At 37.9% G+C, this 15,471-nt stretch overlaps 1 protein-coding gene across 5 annotated transcripts in view; it reads right to left on the reverse strand.

Moving 5' to 3' along the window:
• Positions 1–6,281: 6,281 nt before the first annotated feature.
• Positions 6,282–15,471, reverse strand: part of LOC128858558 (uncharacterized) — a 43,194-nt gene continuing 34,004 nt past the window's right edge. For all 5 annotated transcript variants that reach the window (XM_054094945.1, XM_054094942.1, XM_054094944.1 and 2 more), the window contains exon 5: positions 6,282–6,789. In XM_054094945.1, coding sequence (XP_053950920.1) covers positions 6,583–6,789 — 207 coding nt within the window. In that variant the 3' untranslated portion in view covers positions 6,282–6,582. The remainder of the gene's footprint in view (positions 6,790–15,471) is intronic.

Below are 15,471 nucleotides of genomic sequence, written 5' to 3' on the forward strand. Positions count from 1 at the left end.
CTGATTGTCAATTTTACATTCACTTGCCTATGTGTATTTTGAATTACATATAAATTTAACGGTTTGAATTCTGCTTATTTATTGACATGCATACAAGGTGAAGTCCAAAATAAACAAGACTGAACTAAAATAGAAACGACAGGAAATTTGTTCTGATAACTTCGTCTTTATTTATTCAAAATAGTTCCCTCTTGGCTCGATACACTGTTTCGTACAATCTAAAAGCTTTCCGAAAGAGGGTTTTAGGTCATTGACCGGAATGCCCCTCAGGATGCCGGTATAAACCTTTTGGATGGTCTCTGCGGACGCAAAACGTATTTTTCGAATAGGTAGAAGTCACAGGGAGCCATATCAGGCGAATACGGTGAGTGATTGATGGTTAAAATGCGATTTCTAGTCAAAAAATCAGTCACAAGAGTGGATTGATGAGATGGTGCATTATCATGCAATAAGCGCCAGCTTCCTCCTGACGATATTCAGAGCGATGCAACAAACGCTAAGATAGAAAATTGCATTGAAGGTTTGGCCCGTTGTCACGAACTCCTTGTGGACAATTCTCTTGGAATCGTAAAAACAAGTAAGCATCGACTTGATTTTTGAACTCTCCAAACGCGATTTTTTGGGTGGTGGCTCATCTGGGGCCTTCCATTCGGTACTTTGATGCTTAGTTTCAAGTTCATGTTGGAAACACCACGTTTCATCACCAGTTAAAATGTTGTAAAGGAAGTTCTCGTATTTTCTCGCCTCTTTAATGAGGTCTTTCGAATGTTGAATTCTGAGCAATTTTTGGTCGTCAGATAACACTACCCTACATCGGTTTTGCGAATAAGATGGGACCTAGTGATCCCGAAGGGAATTTTCGCGCTAAGCACGAATCCGAGTTCAAAAATTTTCCATCACGTCAGGTTTTCGAGAAAAAGGGGGTTGAAACCCCTAAAAATAGCGTATTTGGCCATTTTTCAAAAATTGTGGAGCAGAACCCTGACGTGCTACGATCTTCGTTATTGTCAGTAATTGAAGGTTGAACTTTGCTCTTTAAAATAAGCCCAAACCCAAATTGTTCGCAAGCACCCTTAGAGTAGGGGGTGTACTTATGTCTACGGCGGTAGAGAAAAAATGAACATAGGAACTTATCTACACCCAAGATAAGATATAATGAAAAGTGCAGTGTTCCTAAGGTATTTAGTGTCGCTGATTACAAATCCATATTAGAAAAGCGAAGATGAATTGTTTCAAAGTAACAAATTTCAAGGAAATCGAATGAATTTTTAACATTTTCGTACGCCATATTGGATCCGCCATTTTGAATTTTGGAAATCTGACTTTAGATTTGTAATGAGCGACACTAAATACCTTAGGAACACTGCACTTTCCATTATATCTTATCTTGGGTGTAGATAAGTTCCTATGTTAATTTTTTTCCCTACCCCCGTAGACATAAGTACACCCCCGCATATTCCTACTCTAAGGGTGCACGCGAACAATTTGGGTTTGGGCTTATTTCAAAGAGCAAAGTTCAACCTTCAATTACTGACAATAACAAAGATCGTAGCACGTCAGGGTTCTGCTCCACAATTTTTGAAAAATGGCCAAATACGCTATTTTTAGGGGTTTCAACCCCCTTTTTCTCGAAAACCTGACGTGATGGAAAATTTTTGAACTCGGATTCGTGCTTAGCGCGAAAATTCCCTTCGGGAACACTAGGTCACATCTTTTTCGCATCAGAAAAATTGAAATTTGCAGGGCAGTGTAATTTGTGCGGAAAGAAACGTGCACAGAATTTCGTAAGCCCAAATGATCAGTTAAAATATTTTGGAGATATTCAACCCAGATTCCACGAAATTCAACGATAATTTCGGTTCATTTTTGATAAAATTGCGAACAATTTCGATGGAGTTTTTGGTGAATACTGATTTGTTCATTGTCATTTATGTCCTCACACCCATCTCTGAAACGCTTAAACCACTCATGAACTCTGGCGCGAAATAGACAATCATCGCCATAAACTGTTTTCATCAATTCAAATGCTTCGGTAAACGTTTTACCGATTTTAAAACAAAATTTGATATTAGTTCGAAAGTCATTTTTGTACCGATGACACAAACATACTGACACTTTAGACGCAATAATTTCGCTTCCACTGAACGGAATGCCACCAAACTTTCAGTGGAAGTCAGATAGGGTTGTAACTAACTCATTAAAAAGATGGTGCAATCGAAAACATTTTTATGATGCCAGTCTTGATTATTTTGGACTTCACCTTGTATTTATTGACACATGTGCTTGCATATGCAACGTTGCTTTTGATAGTTTTCCGAATTGTGATATTCGCATTCCGTTGTTTTCGCATATTCCTAAGTTTACTTATTTATGTTCGCATTCAATTGAATTATATTTTTATGCATTTACCGCAATGTTGCGCATGTTCTTTGTAATTTTTTTTAAGTCGCTCACGCAAACACCAATTCAAATTCAGTGATAAATCAAAGATCTCAAGTGAAAGACACGCAAATGCTCAAGGGATTGAGATCGGGCAACTGTAGAGATGTTTTGAAGTATTGGTCAAGAGCCAAAGCGTAACGATCTTGGCTCTATGTTTTGGGTCGTTATTTGATTGGTCGTTTTTAAAATGTTCAAATACCCCCATTTATCCATAGACGATTCAATAAATTCTAACTGATGAATAATTTTATAAATTTATTACGTTAAATCCAAATAAATCTCTCACAATAATTACTCTAAGTTCAATGACTTGATTGTCAAATAAGAAACACAAGTTAATGGCAAAGCAACTTGCTTTACTTTATTTCAAGCACTTAACTGCTTTACTTTACATGTACACGCTCGCCTTACGACTAAATCTCCTATGCGCATGCACCTCTGCTTATATTCCATATAAGTTCATGTGTTTAACAACTATCGTAATTTCTACATGTGGCAGTTCGTATCTTCTGCCGAGTTCTGTCTCACCATCTGCTGTCGGTTCGCTACAATATTATTAGCACTTTTAAATAAAATGTGGAACGAGAAAAGCCCTAATAAAGTAACAGAATTATTAAAAGGAACAAACTGTAGCAGACTTTCTGATTGCTATATTATATTTATACACACTTCGCCTGAAGTAGAAACAGGTTGACCTAAAATGCCAATAAAAACTGAAAGCGGCGATTTGTTGTCCATTAATAGTACATTAAAAATCCGCTTGAATTAAAATCCTAGCTGATCCTTTTTTCGAGATAAGTGGATTTTAGCATTTTCGAAAATGTTTGCATAATTAAGCGATATCTTTCCTCACCATCTAACGAGATGATATCCTGGCGCGTTTTCTTTTTATGTGGTATCCCCTGTAGGCCTAATCCACTTCAAAATTACTAACTTCTCACTATAAAATTAATGTAGGAATGAAATTAATAATAACTTGGGCATGTTTCTATAAATGCTGTGAAGAAAAAGTAACAACCGCTTTTTTTAAACGGCTGGAATATGAAGAATCATTTATTAAATTTATTTTGAATCTTTCCCAAAATTTTAAAAATTCTCTGTGAACAGATTCACCAGCCTGTTCTGAAAACAAACCCAGACCATCGTTGTTTAATAATGACATGCCCTCTTTCAAGTGATCAAGAATAATATGCAGTTTTAGAGTCTGAGATGTTCCTGTACTTTCTAGATCTTTGCGAAGTTGTTTTAAGTTCTCATCTAAATCGGTAATAGTTGCACGTTGCGTGGAGAAACAGTCATGTACAATTTTATTCATTGTCCTAAAAGCAGCGACGTATGGCTGTAATTTCAAAGGACCAACATGCTCGCAAATTTCAGGATGAAGTAGTTTATCCGATTCTTGCAGAAGTTTTCGGCAGGCATTACCCTCGAAAATTTCACCCTGATAATTTTTTGCTACTAACTTCAATTTTGATGGCCAAAGCAGAGCCTTTCCACGCACTACAGCAGGTACTATGCCGTTACAGAATAGGTGGTTTGTAAATCCTTCTTAAAGATGAAGTTCAGGCAAAACACATTTCTGAAGAACGTACGTGTTGATGTCATCTTCTTCTTCATCAATACGGACATCTTCATTCTCCGATTCTTTTTCATAAAAAAGAGAGGCATATTTATTGTACTGTGGCACTCCTTAGCATCCTTTTTATCTTTGCCAAAACATTTAAATTTATTGTAATCATTTAAATTTTTGAATGTTTTCAAAATTTTATTATCTAAGTCAAATTCCTTCAATTCTTCTTTATCGGCACCACCACGCAATTTTCCAAAACTTTGCAGTTCACTCAAAGTGATGAAACAGTAAGGGCAAGGATACGTTGCTGTTGGAGTTTGCTGTCCATTCATAATTAGTAACAGTTTTAAGTCAGAGCTGAGTTTAAAGGGTACCTCGTTGACTTTTGTCAATTCAAATAAGGTCTTAACATTTTCGTAAGTTTCCTTAATTTGAGAAACAATTGATAATTATAATTAATCTGTAAACGCTATTTAAATTCTGTTTCTTGGACATACTCCCACCAGTGGAGTATCGAGATCTTTTACTTTCATTGAAATTCGAATCACATTCTTCTCCTTCTGTTAAAACTGTTATACATAATTTAAAAAAGCCTTGACCCCCATCTGCCAACAATTTTATTTTAGCGTTTTGGATTTCTTTAATATCACGATGGTCAAAGATTGCGTTAATAAGATTTGATGCATTAGCATATACAACAGGTCTATTAACCATAACTTCGTTGGATTCAAAAGTGTAAATAACTTCTTTATAAATATCTTCCAATAAATTCGATTTTTCACGCATATGTTGTTTATAGTTTTTTGGAATAGATTTTCTTCCAGCAAAACTTCTAATGAAATTGGTAATTTTATTCATTTGATTTTGAGATGCTCCAGTAGTCGATTGGAATGTGTCTAACCCTTCAGTATTAAAAACAAATTCGTTTTCAATTTTTTTATTCAAAGTTACCCTCATTTTAGACCCTGTTGTATTTAATAAAATATCACCATCGTTCGTACTTGCTTCGGAACTTTTTCGTAAAATCGATGCTACTACTTGGTTTTGTTGCTTTTCTGGTAGTTTTTCTACTAAACTCAAGGCGTTTTCACGAGCACGAGATGAAGCAGGACCTGCGCCACAAGAATGACGCACACCTTTGCCAATTTGTTGAAAACATTTACTGCAAATGTTCATGGACGTTCTCTTTTCAGCAGTACTATGTCCACTTGTAGAGGGAAGTTGAGCATTTGAAGCAGCTCCATAAAGACCACAACTTGCATCTATTATAGTATGAAAAGTGCGTACATGACAATTACAATCATAAGTTGTTCTGGTTTCTTTTGCCAACTTCATGTCCTCGTAGTTAGGCATTGTTGGAAGTGGCCTCTTTGCATTACCCTTCTCTCGTTCCATTATAGTTTTTCGACAAGTACTACAAATGCTAATGGGAAATTTAGAATTGGACTCGTCAAAATTATCGTTGACATGCTTTTTAATTAAACCAGCAAGATTTTCAGTAATTAAAAATTCTGATCTTTGACGGTTGTCAAAAACGATTTTTTTACCACATGTTGCACATAATTTCAACCTATTTTCTTCGTGATCGCATTTATGATCTAAGTGAGTTGAAAGAATATTTTTTTCCATGATCTTGCAGACCATAAATAACGAAATTTCTGAAGAGATTACTTGTTACTGATGAACAAGGTACAAATGAAAATGAGCGGCTATGAAAAGAATAGGCTTCTATTTTCTGTTGCCGGAGTGCCCGGTATACAATGCGCTGCATAGCCGTGATTTTTTAAACTAATTTTATTTGATTAATCGAAATAGCGAGTTTAGTGCTTTATCACGTATGTATATGGACACACACACAAACACATACACTTGCTCGCTTAAATAATAGCACCGCCAAGATACATTATCGCTTAATTATGAAAAAATTTTCGAAAATGCTAAAATCCACTTATCTCGAAAAAAGGATCAGCTAGGAACTTAATTCAAGCGGATTTTTAATGTACTATTAATGGACAACAAAACGCCGCTTTCAGTTTTTATTGGCATTTTAGGTCAACCTGTTTCTACTTCAGGCGAAGTGTGTATATGGTGCTGCAGTTACTTACCGTTATGTAAACAATGGAGTGAAAAATCTTGTTATTTTCTTTTGCTTTTGTTACTTAAGGATACAAAATAGAATAAATAGTATTGTATTTTTATAGAAAGGAACCACGTATAGTAGGATCGAAGTATGTGCATAAAATTCACCAGTGGGATTGACGACAATGTATTTGAAACAAGAGTTAGGTGCTTTATTATTTATTTGTGATAAATAACTTAACATAATATCAGACATTTACATAACTACAATCGATTTTTAATTTGTGTATATTAAATCTTCATATTAATAAAAGTTTGGTTACATAAATACTTTTACAATAATGATAAACTCGTACAACTTGTGATGTGTAATTTAAAAAACATGGCTCTCATGACGTCAACTTAAGCTTTCCTGAAATACGTTAAATATATATCCAACAAGTGCAATATTTATAAAGCCGGTATTGACGGAATAAACCGAAAGCGTGTTTTTATTGTATTAAGCAGCACCCTTTGTTTGAATTTTTCTTCTCGTCAATCATAATATGACTAGCAGAAGCTGGACCAGGTACTACTTTTTTTGAAACTTGAGCCACAGAGGATCCATTGCTCTCCGTGGACACTGGAGCTTTTGTCATTACAGCAGATTGCACACTGGTGGATTTCATACCGTTTAGTGCCGACTGATTTTGCGATATCTATAAGGAAAAAACATAACCATGATCTTATTGTATTAATAAAATGTTAAATAATACAGAAATGAAATGAATAGGGGTATTCCGACCTAGCAACGAGTACATTACAATTCGGTAAATGTGAAAACTTTGGACTTGTTCGAGGCGTGTAATAAAAACAGCAGTATTGTATTGCAGCGCTTATAAACGTTTACAACCCTGTTGCAAATGCTAAGCTTATTTTACATAAATATATTAAGTGAACACATAAATAAAACTAATGAGTTTTCTATAAATATACTACTGGATTCTTCTTGCAGTGAAACGCTTAATACGCAGCTGTGTCAAACGCTGTCGACATAGTTAACTGATGGTAACGCTTTGGCAATAAACCGTTCTCGTTTATACATACCGGCGTCACCGGCTGGACTATTCAATATACGAGCAAACAAAGGGTGGAGCAAAAGAGCTGTAAAGGTTACGTTGTGCTATTGTTGTGCAGCATAAATATTATCCATACATTTACGGAGAATGCGGAGGGAGTGACAGTCCTTGACCGGATATAAATCCAGTTTGTAGAATCGACTGTCGTGGGAACGCGTTGCATTTTTCGTCTATCATTCATCTTCAATTGGTAAGCGACATCAATCACTTATTCTTGTATTGTAACGTTTTGTAGCTGCTCAGATACCCATAGGTACTACACATTTGTTGGTACCGACGCGCTTATGAAAGAAGAAATTGAAGACCTGCTAACCCTCACAGGTACCCTGGTATTTCCTGGCATTTTGTTCTCCCAAAAACTCCAAACTAAGGTGGGCTTAAACGCACAATGAATACTGCAACACTTTTGAAGAATTTTAAAAAATGCTTAAGCCGATCGAATAGTGTCTAAATTCCAGATGGTTTGCTGCACTTAAAGACGATCCTACTGATTTGGCTGCATTGACGCCAGGGCTGACTGAGTGGACTGTGCCTCATCGCCTCCGGTTCATAAATTGTACGTATCATCAGCAAAGGTAGCTGTAGCGGTAGTCTTAGAGACCGGTAGGTCAGATATTAAAATTACATAAAGTATAGGGTCAAGGACGCTTTCTTGTAGAGCCCCGGCTTTAATTGACTTTAGCCTGGAATAAGAGCTACCGCACTTGAAATATCTGTTATTTAATTAGATACGAAGCAAATATGTCCGAAAACTCCCTTGGAAGCAATATTTTAAGTTTATGGAGTAGAAGGGCCTGGAAAAACATCTATAAGTATGGAAGAGCACACTTTCTTCTTTTCCATTGCTTCTTCTATCACGTTTGTGATCATATGCACTTGTTCAATTGTTAGTCTTTTGCTCTAAATCCCAACTGGTGATGAATATCTGTAAGCAGTGGTGCATAATGTGCTTCTTGTGACTTAAATGTTTTTTTCTAAATGATCATCAAAGACTTCCGTTTTCCTAGTATCGCCCATAGCCCACAAGCCATTGAGTTTTTTAATTGGAGGGTTTTGAATAGTTGGTCTTTTTAGATATTTTTTTTCCGATGTTAGATCCTTTATATAGTGATTGAAAGATGAATTACTTCTTCATCAACTTCATTATATGACATTAGTGTATTTTTATGTGTTATTCAACATTTTGGTTCAGTTCCCAATCAGTAAATTTGTTGGTCAGAGTAGGAGCTTGTTGTTTAATTTCAATTCCTTTATTTAGTATCAAATATACGCGTGAATGTTCTGAATTTCATATACTTGTATTTTGCAAATTTTTCTTACAATGAAGAAATCAATTAAATGTGGAGTTTTATTTTGATCTGTTGGCCAATAAGAAGGCTTGCCGGTGGACATATGGTTTTGAAGTAGTTGTTTATACTGCTCTGATTTGATATTACTCGTATGTCCTGTGATTTATGGGTGATTTATATAGGTGATGTAATTTTTAATCTTTGCGCGGGTTATTAAGTGGGTTTCTGATATAAGACACACATCTATTTTTTCTATTTGGAGAACTAGTTGTAATTAATTTACTCATTCGACATTATTCGAAATGATTTCTCCATTCTTGTAATTTTTTATTTGCGATCTTTTCGAGTCGATCTAGATGTCTTTCCAGAGATTTATAAAAAGTTTCTTGCATGGTTTAAAAGTAAAAGAATTTAGGAAAGTGTATCGCTACTGTTGTTTTCGTTGTGTCTTAAATTTGGGTATATTTTCTCTTGCAATATATGGATATGTTTTTAGTTGTGCTGGCTTAACTTCAGAACTGCGTCTATTTTTGAATTCAGTGTATTGAGCAAAGCATTTGCATGTGAAACGGAATTAGTTTGAGCTATTTTTACTACTGTCTTACTGTTTCCTATCCTTTGTAGCTCCTTTGCTATTAAGCGTCGTCTGTAGTTTGCCGAGTGTTCCTTTGCACAATTACAGCATTCGGGCATTTGTGTATCTGGTTTCGTGCAACTAACAGTAATATATTTCCCTGCACATTTTACAAATCAAGGTTGCTTGCAACAGTAGTTTTTGGATCATCGAACAAAGGCCTTTGGTAATTTCGTAAATTGTTCTAATATCCTCATCATATTTAAAGGGTTTATAAACATATTTATTGACTCTTTGGTTTTCGACTTTAGTTTATTTATGGGATTGGTTATTTCAAGCCCCTGTTCTTTAAGAACGGATATTATAGATACTGGCTAACATTTATGATGTAGGTTCTTTAATGTAACTTTAATTTCTTTAGTTTGTTTATTTTCATATGAAGGCCCATAGCGTATTTTCCGTAGTTAAAAACGACTTTATTTTCCGATAATCCAAGCTGTTAGTTAGATTGAGCTTGTAAGCATTATTGTTTTGAAGTTTGATAGAAAAATCATTTTTCACTTGATTTTTAATATCATTATATAATTTCTGATAGTTGACCACGTCTGTTATCTTTATTGGTGGCGGTCGACGTTATTTTTTTACGTGTTTATTTATTTTTTTATTTATGTATTCATTTATGTATATATATTTGTTTTTAATTATTAAATACACCTGGCAACGCTTAATATGAAGTGGTATTGCAGAGAGTGGTATTCGGTTTAGCCTCCATATCATGAGGGTTAACCCACCATGAACTAAAAGGGAAGCTCCACATGGGTATTGGCAAGCCAACCATCCGGAGATCGGTGGAGGCCAGTCAATCACCATGCGGAGATTACCGTACCGACGACCATCCCACTGTTATTCCTTAACCTGGTATGCTATCATCTCCTCTCCTGTACACCCCTAATTCAGGGTGTTACGCGTCACCGTGCCCAATGGATGGTTTGCAGCTAGGAGTATCCGGCTGTATTTTAACGGCGCCCTTCTGAAACTGGATCACCTCAGGAGGTAAAATGACCTTGCCATGGTAGAGGGGACTGCCATGGTCGACGTTTCCCTTTCCCCCCTAAAAAAATTCTATTCCGCCACGCTCGCCATATTGAGCAGTGCGGACGATTATGAAACGAAATATGTATAAAAAAAAACCTAGCCTCGGACAACCAAGGCAACCCAAAATCAAGACCAAATCCCTCAGGAAGGTCAGGTCTTTCAATGAAAAAGGCCACTAACGTAGGCGAAGTAAAGTCTGTGGCCAAGCCAGGGCCTAACTCCCGATCCGAACCTTCAGGGACTGCCTCTACGGCAGCGAGACCTCTTACTTGCAACAATCCCAACCCTGTCATAAGACAAGTTGAGGATGACATACCATCTACGTCTGGTGCCAGCAGTAGACCCCCCCTCGCAACAAGCAAGAGCTGCCCTGTCAGAAAATAAGCAGACCTTGCTGTCCCCGTCACCCCAGGTGGCACGGGAGCTCCGAAAGGAGAAACACCTCCACCAATGTCGGCAGCATCGGACCACATGGCTAAGTCAATGGCTTCTGATATCTGCCCTTCTGGCACTATCACTGCCCCGGGTAGTACCCACCCCCGGAAGGATATAAGTGCGTCAGAAAGGTACTATCGTACCTGGCGATCGGCCTTCAGAATCCTGGAGAGACTGAAGGACATTAGAGAAAGGGATCTGACGGAGGAACAGTCGGACTTGAAGGCGTGAGCTGAAACCTTCATTACCGAACACCGGGAGAAGGCCAAAATAGACTCCGCACAAGGCAAGCGCAAGCGATCGAGTGAAGGGACATCGACTGAAGCCAAACGAACTAAAGTATCCGCCACTCAAATAACTCATGTCACGATGAAGAGGTCTTTCTCGGAAGTAGCGAAAGGAAGCCAAATACGAGCGGTGATTGATCCCAGTTCCCATGATGGTGCGATCTGTCAAGCAAACTGGGACTTAATAAATGGGAGGTGTACAGGGACATCCTGAAAGGAAATCCAGGACCTCCACCCAGTTGCTCGGATGCGAGATGGTTTCAATCCCGCGTCAAACTAATAGGGTGCGCTGATCAACGTTCCGTGGACCTATACACCCTAGCTATTAATCGCATAGGGGAACCTTGGCCGCCTTGATGTGGTCCCCCGAGAAGACATCCCTAACCGGCCAAGATCTAGAGCCTAGATACCAGACTTTCATTCTGATCCAGAGGATGTCCTGGACCTGATAAAGCTAGGCAACCCCGAACTATCTACCAGCGACTGGAAGGTAGCAAATAATGGTGAAGTGGACGGCAAGATGAGGAATCTTTGGACCCACTTGCCAACAGGAAATGGAAGATCAACTATGGCTTCCAAGCGCTGACTCTCCATGTCTACAGACAGGATGTAGCTAGCAAAAGCACCTCCGCAGAAACCATGGCTTCATCTGCGGAAGCGAACGAGGTTGTGACAGACAACGATGAGGTGATTTCGAGCTCCGGCATGGTAGGCGAACTCTCCCCCCTACATCCGATGAAGAGAACGCAGACCAAACCGTGGTTGGTTGGCCTTCAATAACGAGCAAAAGCGATGGTGAGGATTGTACAAATGTTGTAGCAGCATAAACATTACCCGTGCATATACGAGGAATGCTGCTGAAGTGACAGTCCTTGGCCGGATATAAGACCGGGTCGTTCCGGTTACAACATTGTACAAATCAATCTTCACATTGTACAATTGGCGGCCTCAGCCGCGCTCATCCTCCATCTCGCAAAGAGAAGAGGATATCGTACTCATCCAAGAACCATGGGTCGTAAAAGATCGGGTTTGCGGTTTGAGCAGTAGAGAATACAAATTGGTTTATGTCACTGACAAAGGTAAACCCAGGTCGTGCATACTAGTAAAGAAATGTGTTAATGTATATTTACTAATACAATTTAGCGATGCGGATAACGTCATCACATCGGTGGAGTCATGCGGAAGGATGATATGACTTGCCTCCTCTTATATGGCACACGACGCGGAGCAACCTCCTCCATCACAACTCATAGGAGACGCAGTTCATAAGACATCGAGGTGTGACGCCCCATTCATACTGGGAGCAGATGCTAATGCACATCATCATGTCTGGGGCAGTTCAGACACAAACGCACGTGGTGAGTACATCTTTGAATTCAGTATGTGCAACAATCTCTATATTAGTAACATAGGTGATACCCCTACTTTTGCAACAACTACGAGAAGTGAAGTTCTAGACATCACGTGTGTCTATGAACGAGGGGCGCAAATTTTAAAGGACTGGAGAGTGTCTACAGACAACTTCTTCTCAGATAATAGGTACTTAATGTACAGTATTTCATTGCTAACTAAATGTGCATATCAAAGGAAGGATTAGCGACAAACAATCACCTTCCCAACATGCATACAGCAAAGGCAAATCAGTGGAAACTGCGCTCCATGAGCTAGTTCACACAGGCGAGAAATCACTTCACTACAAAGAATATACTGCCTTTCTAGACATCGAGGGTGCCTTCAATATTATATCTCCGGAAGCAATTACTACTTCGCTAACGGAAATGGGAGTAAGCAATGCACTAGTCTCGTTTATAGAACGAATGCTAACTGGGCGCACGATAAGCGCAAATTTGGGTGGCACATCTATTAAAAAATTTCCGATCACTTCTATGGAACCTAACTGTCAATAATCTTCTACAAGAATTTGAAAAAATGGGAGGTAAAATAATATCATATGCCAATGATATTGTAATAGCAATCTCGGTGAAACACCTTCCAACATTATGTGACCTCCAACAAAGATCTCTCAACAGATTATCACTTTGGTGCCAAAGTCGAGGACTAGAAGTAAATCCGGAAAAAACGGATCTGATACTTTTTAGTAGGAAACACAAAACACCTGCTCTTCAACAAATATTCCTAGGAGAAAACCACTTAGAGTAACAGAAAGGCAAAATATGTAGAACTTGTACTAGATAGAAAGCTAAATTGGGGGCTCACAGTCGCAGACAGAGCACGCAAAGCTATGACCGCAATGTACTAATGCGGAAGGCTTATTGGGAAGAAATGGGGATTGGAACCCAGAATGATACATTGGCTCTACACAGCAGTGGTCAGGCCAATTCTCTACTATGGTATTGTAAAATGGTGGGATGCCCTTCAGAAGGGTGTGAATCATCGCACTACAAAGTGCTAGAGGTAAATGGTCCAAATACTAATCCCCATTATTAGCAGAATGTAACTTTTTGGGTACAAATTATATAAATTAATACAAAGTATAACTCAAAGAAGGTTATGTTGGTGACTATACATTTTATTGAATATATATATAAGTATATATATGTATATCGTATAAGCCCATACAATGCAGTTTGTTAGAATCGAATTGGTCAAATAAATTCTAAGTTAGGGTGGTCACGCTTCTATTAGATAGATTGTATGTATGCGAGAGTTGCCTTTTACATTTAACATCATCAACACTGAGCTCGTGGTTATACCGTATGCAGTATGTACAAGTACCGTCTTCTAATCGTATAGGGCCGAATATTCTTCTAAGAATTTTTCTTTCAAATCGCATCAGTAAATTCACGTCATTAACTTTAAGGACCCATGCTTCACAGCCGGTCTTATTATAGTTTGGACATATGTAGTTTTGTTCCTTTGATATCAATGAAGACTTTATATGTATATTATAGTTATAGTTTTATATTATTATAGTTTTGTACATCTGTAGTTTTTGTTCCTTTGATATCAATGTAGACTTCATAAGTTTGATATGGCCAAAATATGCTCTGTTAACTGCCTGAATACGGTCTTGTATAGATAAGAACATATCCTTATTTATGCTAAGTACTACGCCTAAGTATTCAAACTCTTGCATATACTCAAAAACATAACTTCCGATTCTGATGCGACTATCATGAAAGGATCGTGTCATGTACTTCGTCTTTTCTTCATTTATATTGAGGCCCGCCCATGGAGCTTGCACTAAGCACATGAAAACCTCCTGAAGAGCCTCCTTCTAGCAATAATCACAATGTCGTCAACGTATACGCATATTTGTGTCGATTTATAAAATATTGTGCCACCTTGAGCTATTTCGTTTATTGCTGAATACAGTGTTAAATTGAATAAAAGCGTTGATAGTGAGTCACCTTGCCTCACGCAGGATTTCATTTCGAATTCGTCAAATATTTCGCCATTCATTATTACTTTAGCGTTTGAGTTTATAAGATTCATATTGATCAAATTCATGTATTTTTGTGGTGGTATACCCAGTACTTTTAGGTGATGGTCGATATATTTTCTGTTGAGTTTATCAAACGCTTGCTTAAAGTCTATAAAGAAACAGTGTAGATTAATAACATGACATAACATTTTTCGAATATCTGCGACATGATAAAGCATTGATCTGTTGTCGCATTGATAATCTCCCACAATCTCTTCTACATACACATTTAATTTCTCATACAGTTGGCTTGTATACCATTTTTCATGCATGTTTTCTGTTCTCCAAATTTTAAGTATTATTTCATGTACATATCTGTCCTATCAATTCTTCTCCGCCATATTTGATGAGCTCTACATTTATACAGTCTTCACCAGCTGACTTGTGGTTTTTCAGCTTCTCTATTGATCTTTTCGTGTCATTAAGATCGGGGTGTAAGTCATAGTTCGACAGTTTTGAGGAAAAAAGGAAGAAAACCAAAAATAAAACAACCTTATAAATAATATAGTTTATATATAGTCTATTCGTCTATTAGTAAGTTTTTGTACCTTTGCTAGCAGGTGGACAATGGAGGTCAACTGTTTTAGACAAACCGACGCCAGGTACAGACGCTTGAGTCAAACACTCACAACGGTACCAAACAGAAGACAAAACAATAGTTTGTGAGTATCGGGCTATTACACATTTTCCGATGTTTCACTTCCTCCACAGTGGTCTGAAAAGACAGTGGAAGCAGTGAGTACTATCGATGGCGTAAGGTCTCCATACGACTACAGGAGCGGAACCTGGACGCATGAACCGTTTATGTCTAATAACATAAACGCCGCTCCACCTTGAAGATATGTTAACGCGGTCCCAGAGTGGAAATCAGCCGAGGAGGAGGAGTGTTATAGTGTTAGTGGGAGCATGCCCCACATACCATTGGCGTGACGGCACCTTTGATGATGATATTTCTGACATTTTGATTTACACCTTCTGACTAAACAAAAAAACATTAAAAGATCGGGGTCTTCCAGCGTATTTTCTACTGTGTATACAGTACCAATAGACGCTTCATCTTCGTTATTATTTAAGAGCTCATTAAAATGTTCTTTCCGGTTATTTTGCTCTTCATTTCTATCACTCACTAAATAACCA

This window comes from Anastrepha ludens, chromosome 3 (assembly GCF_028408465.1).
Source record: "Anastrepha ludens isolate Willacy chromosome 3, idAnaLude1.1, whole genome shotgun sequence".
Lineage (NCBI taxonomy): Eukaryota > Metazoa > Arthropoda > Insecta > Diptera > Tephritidae > Anastrepha > Anastrepha ludens.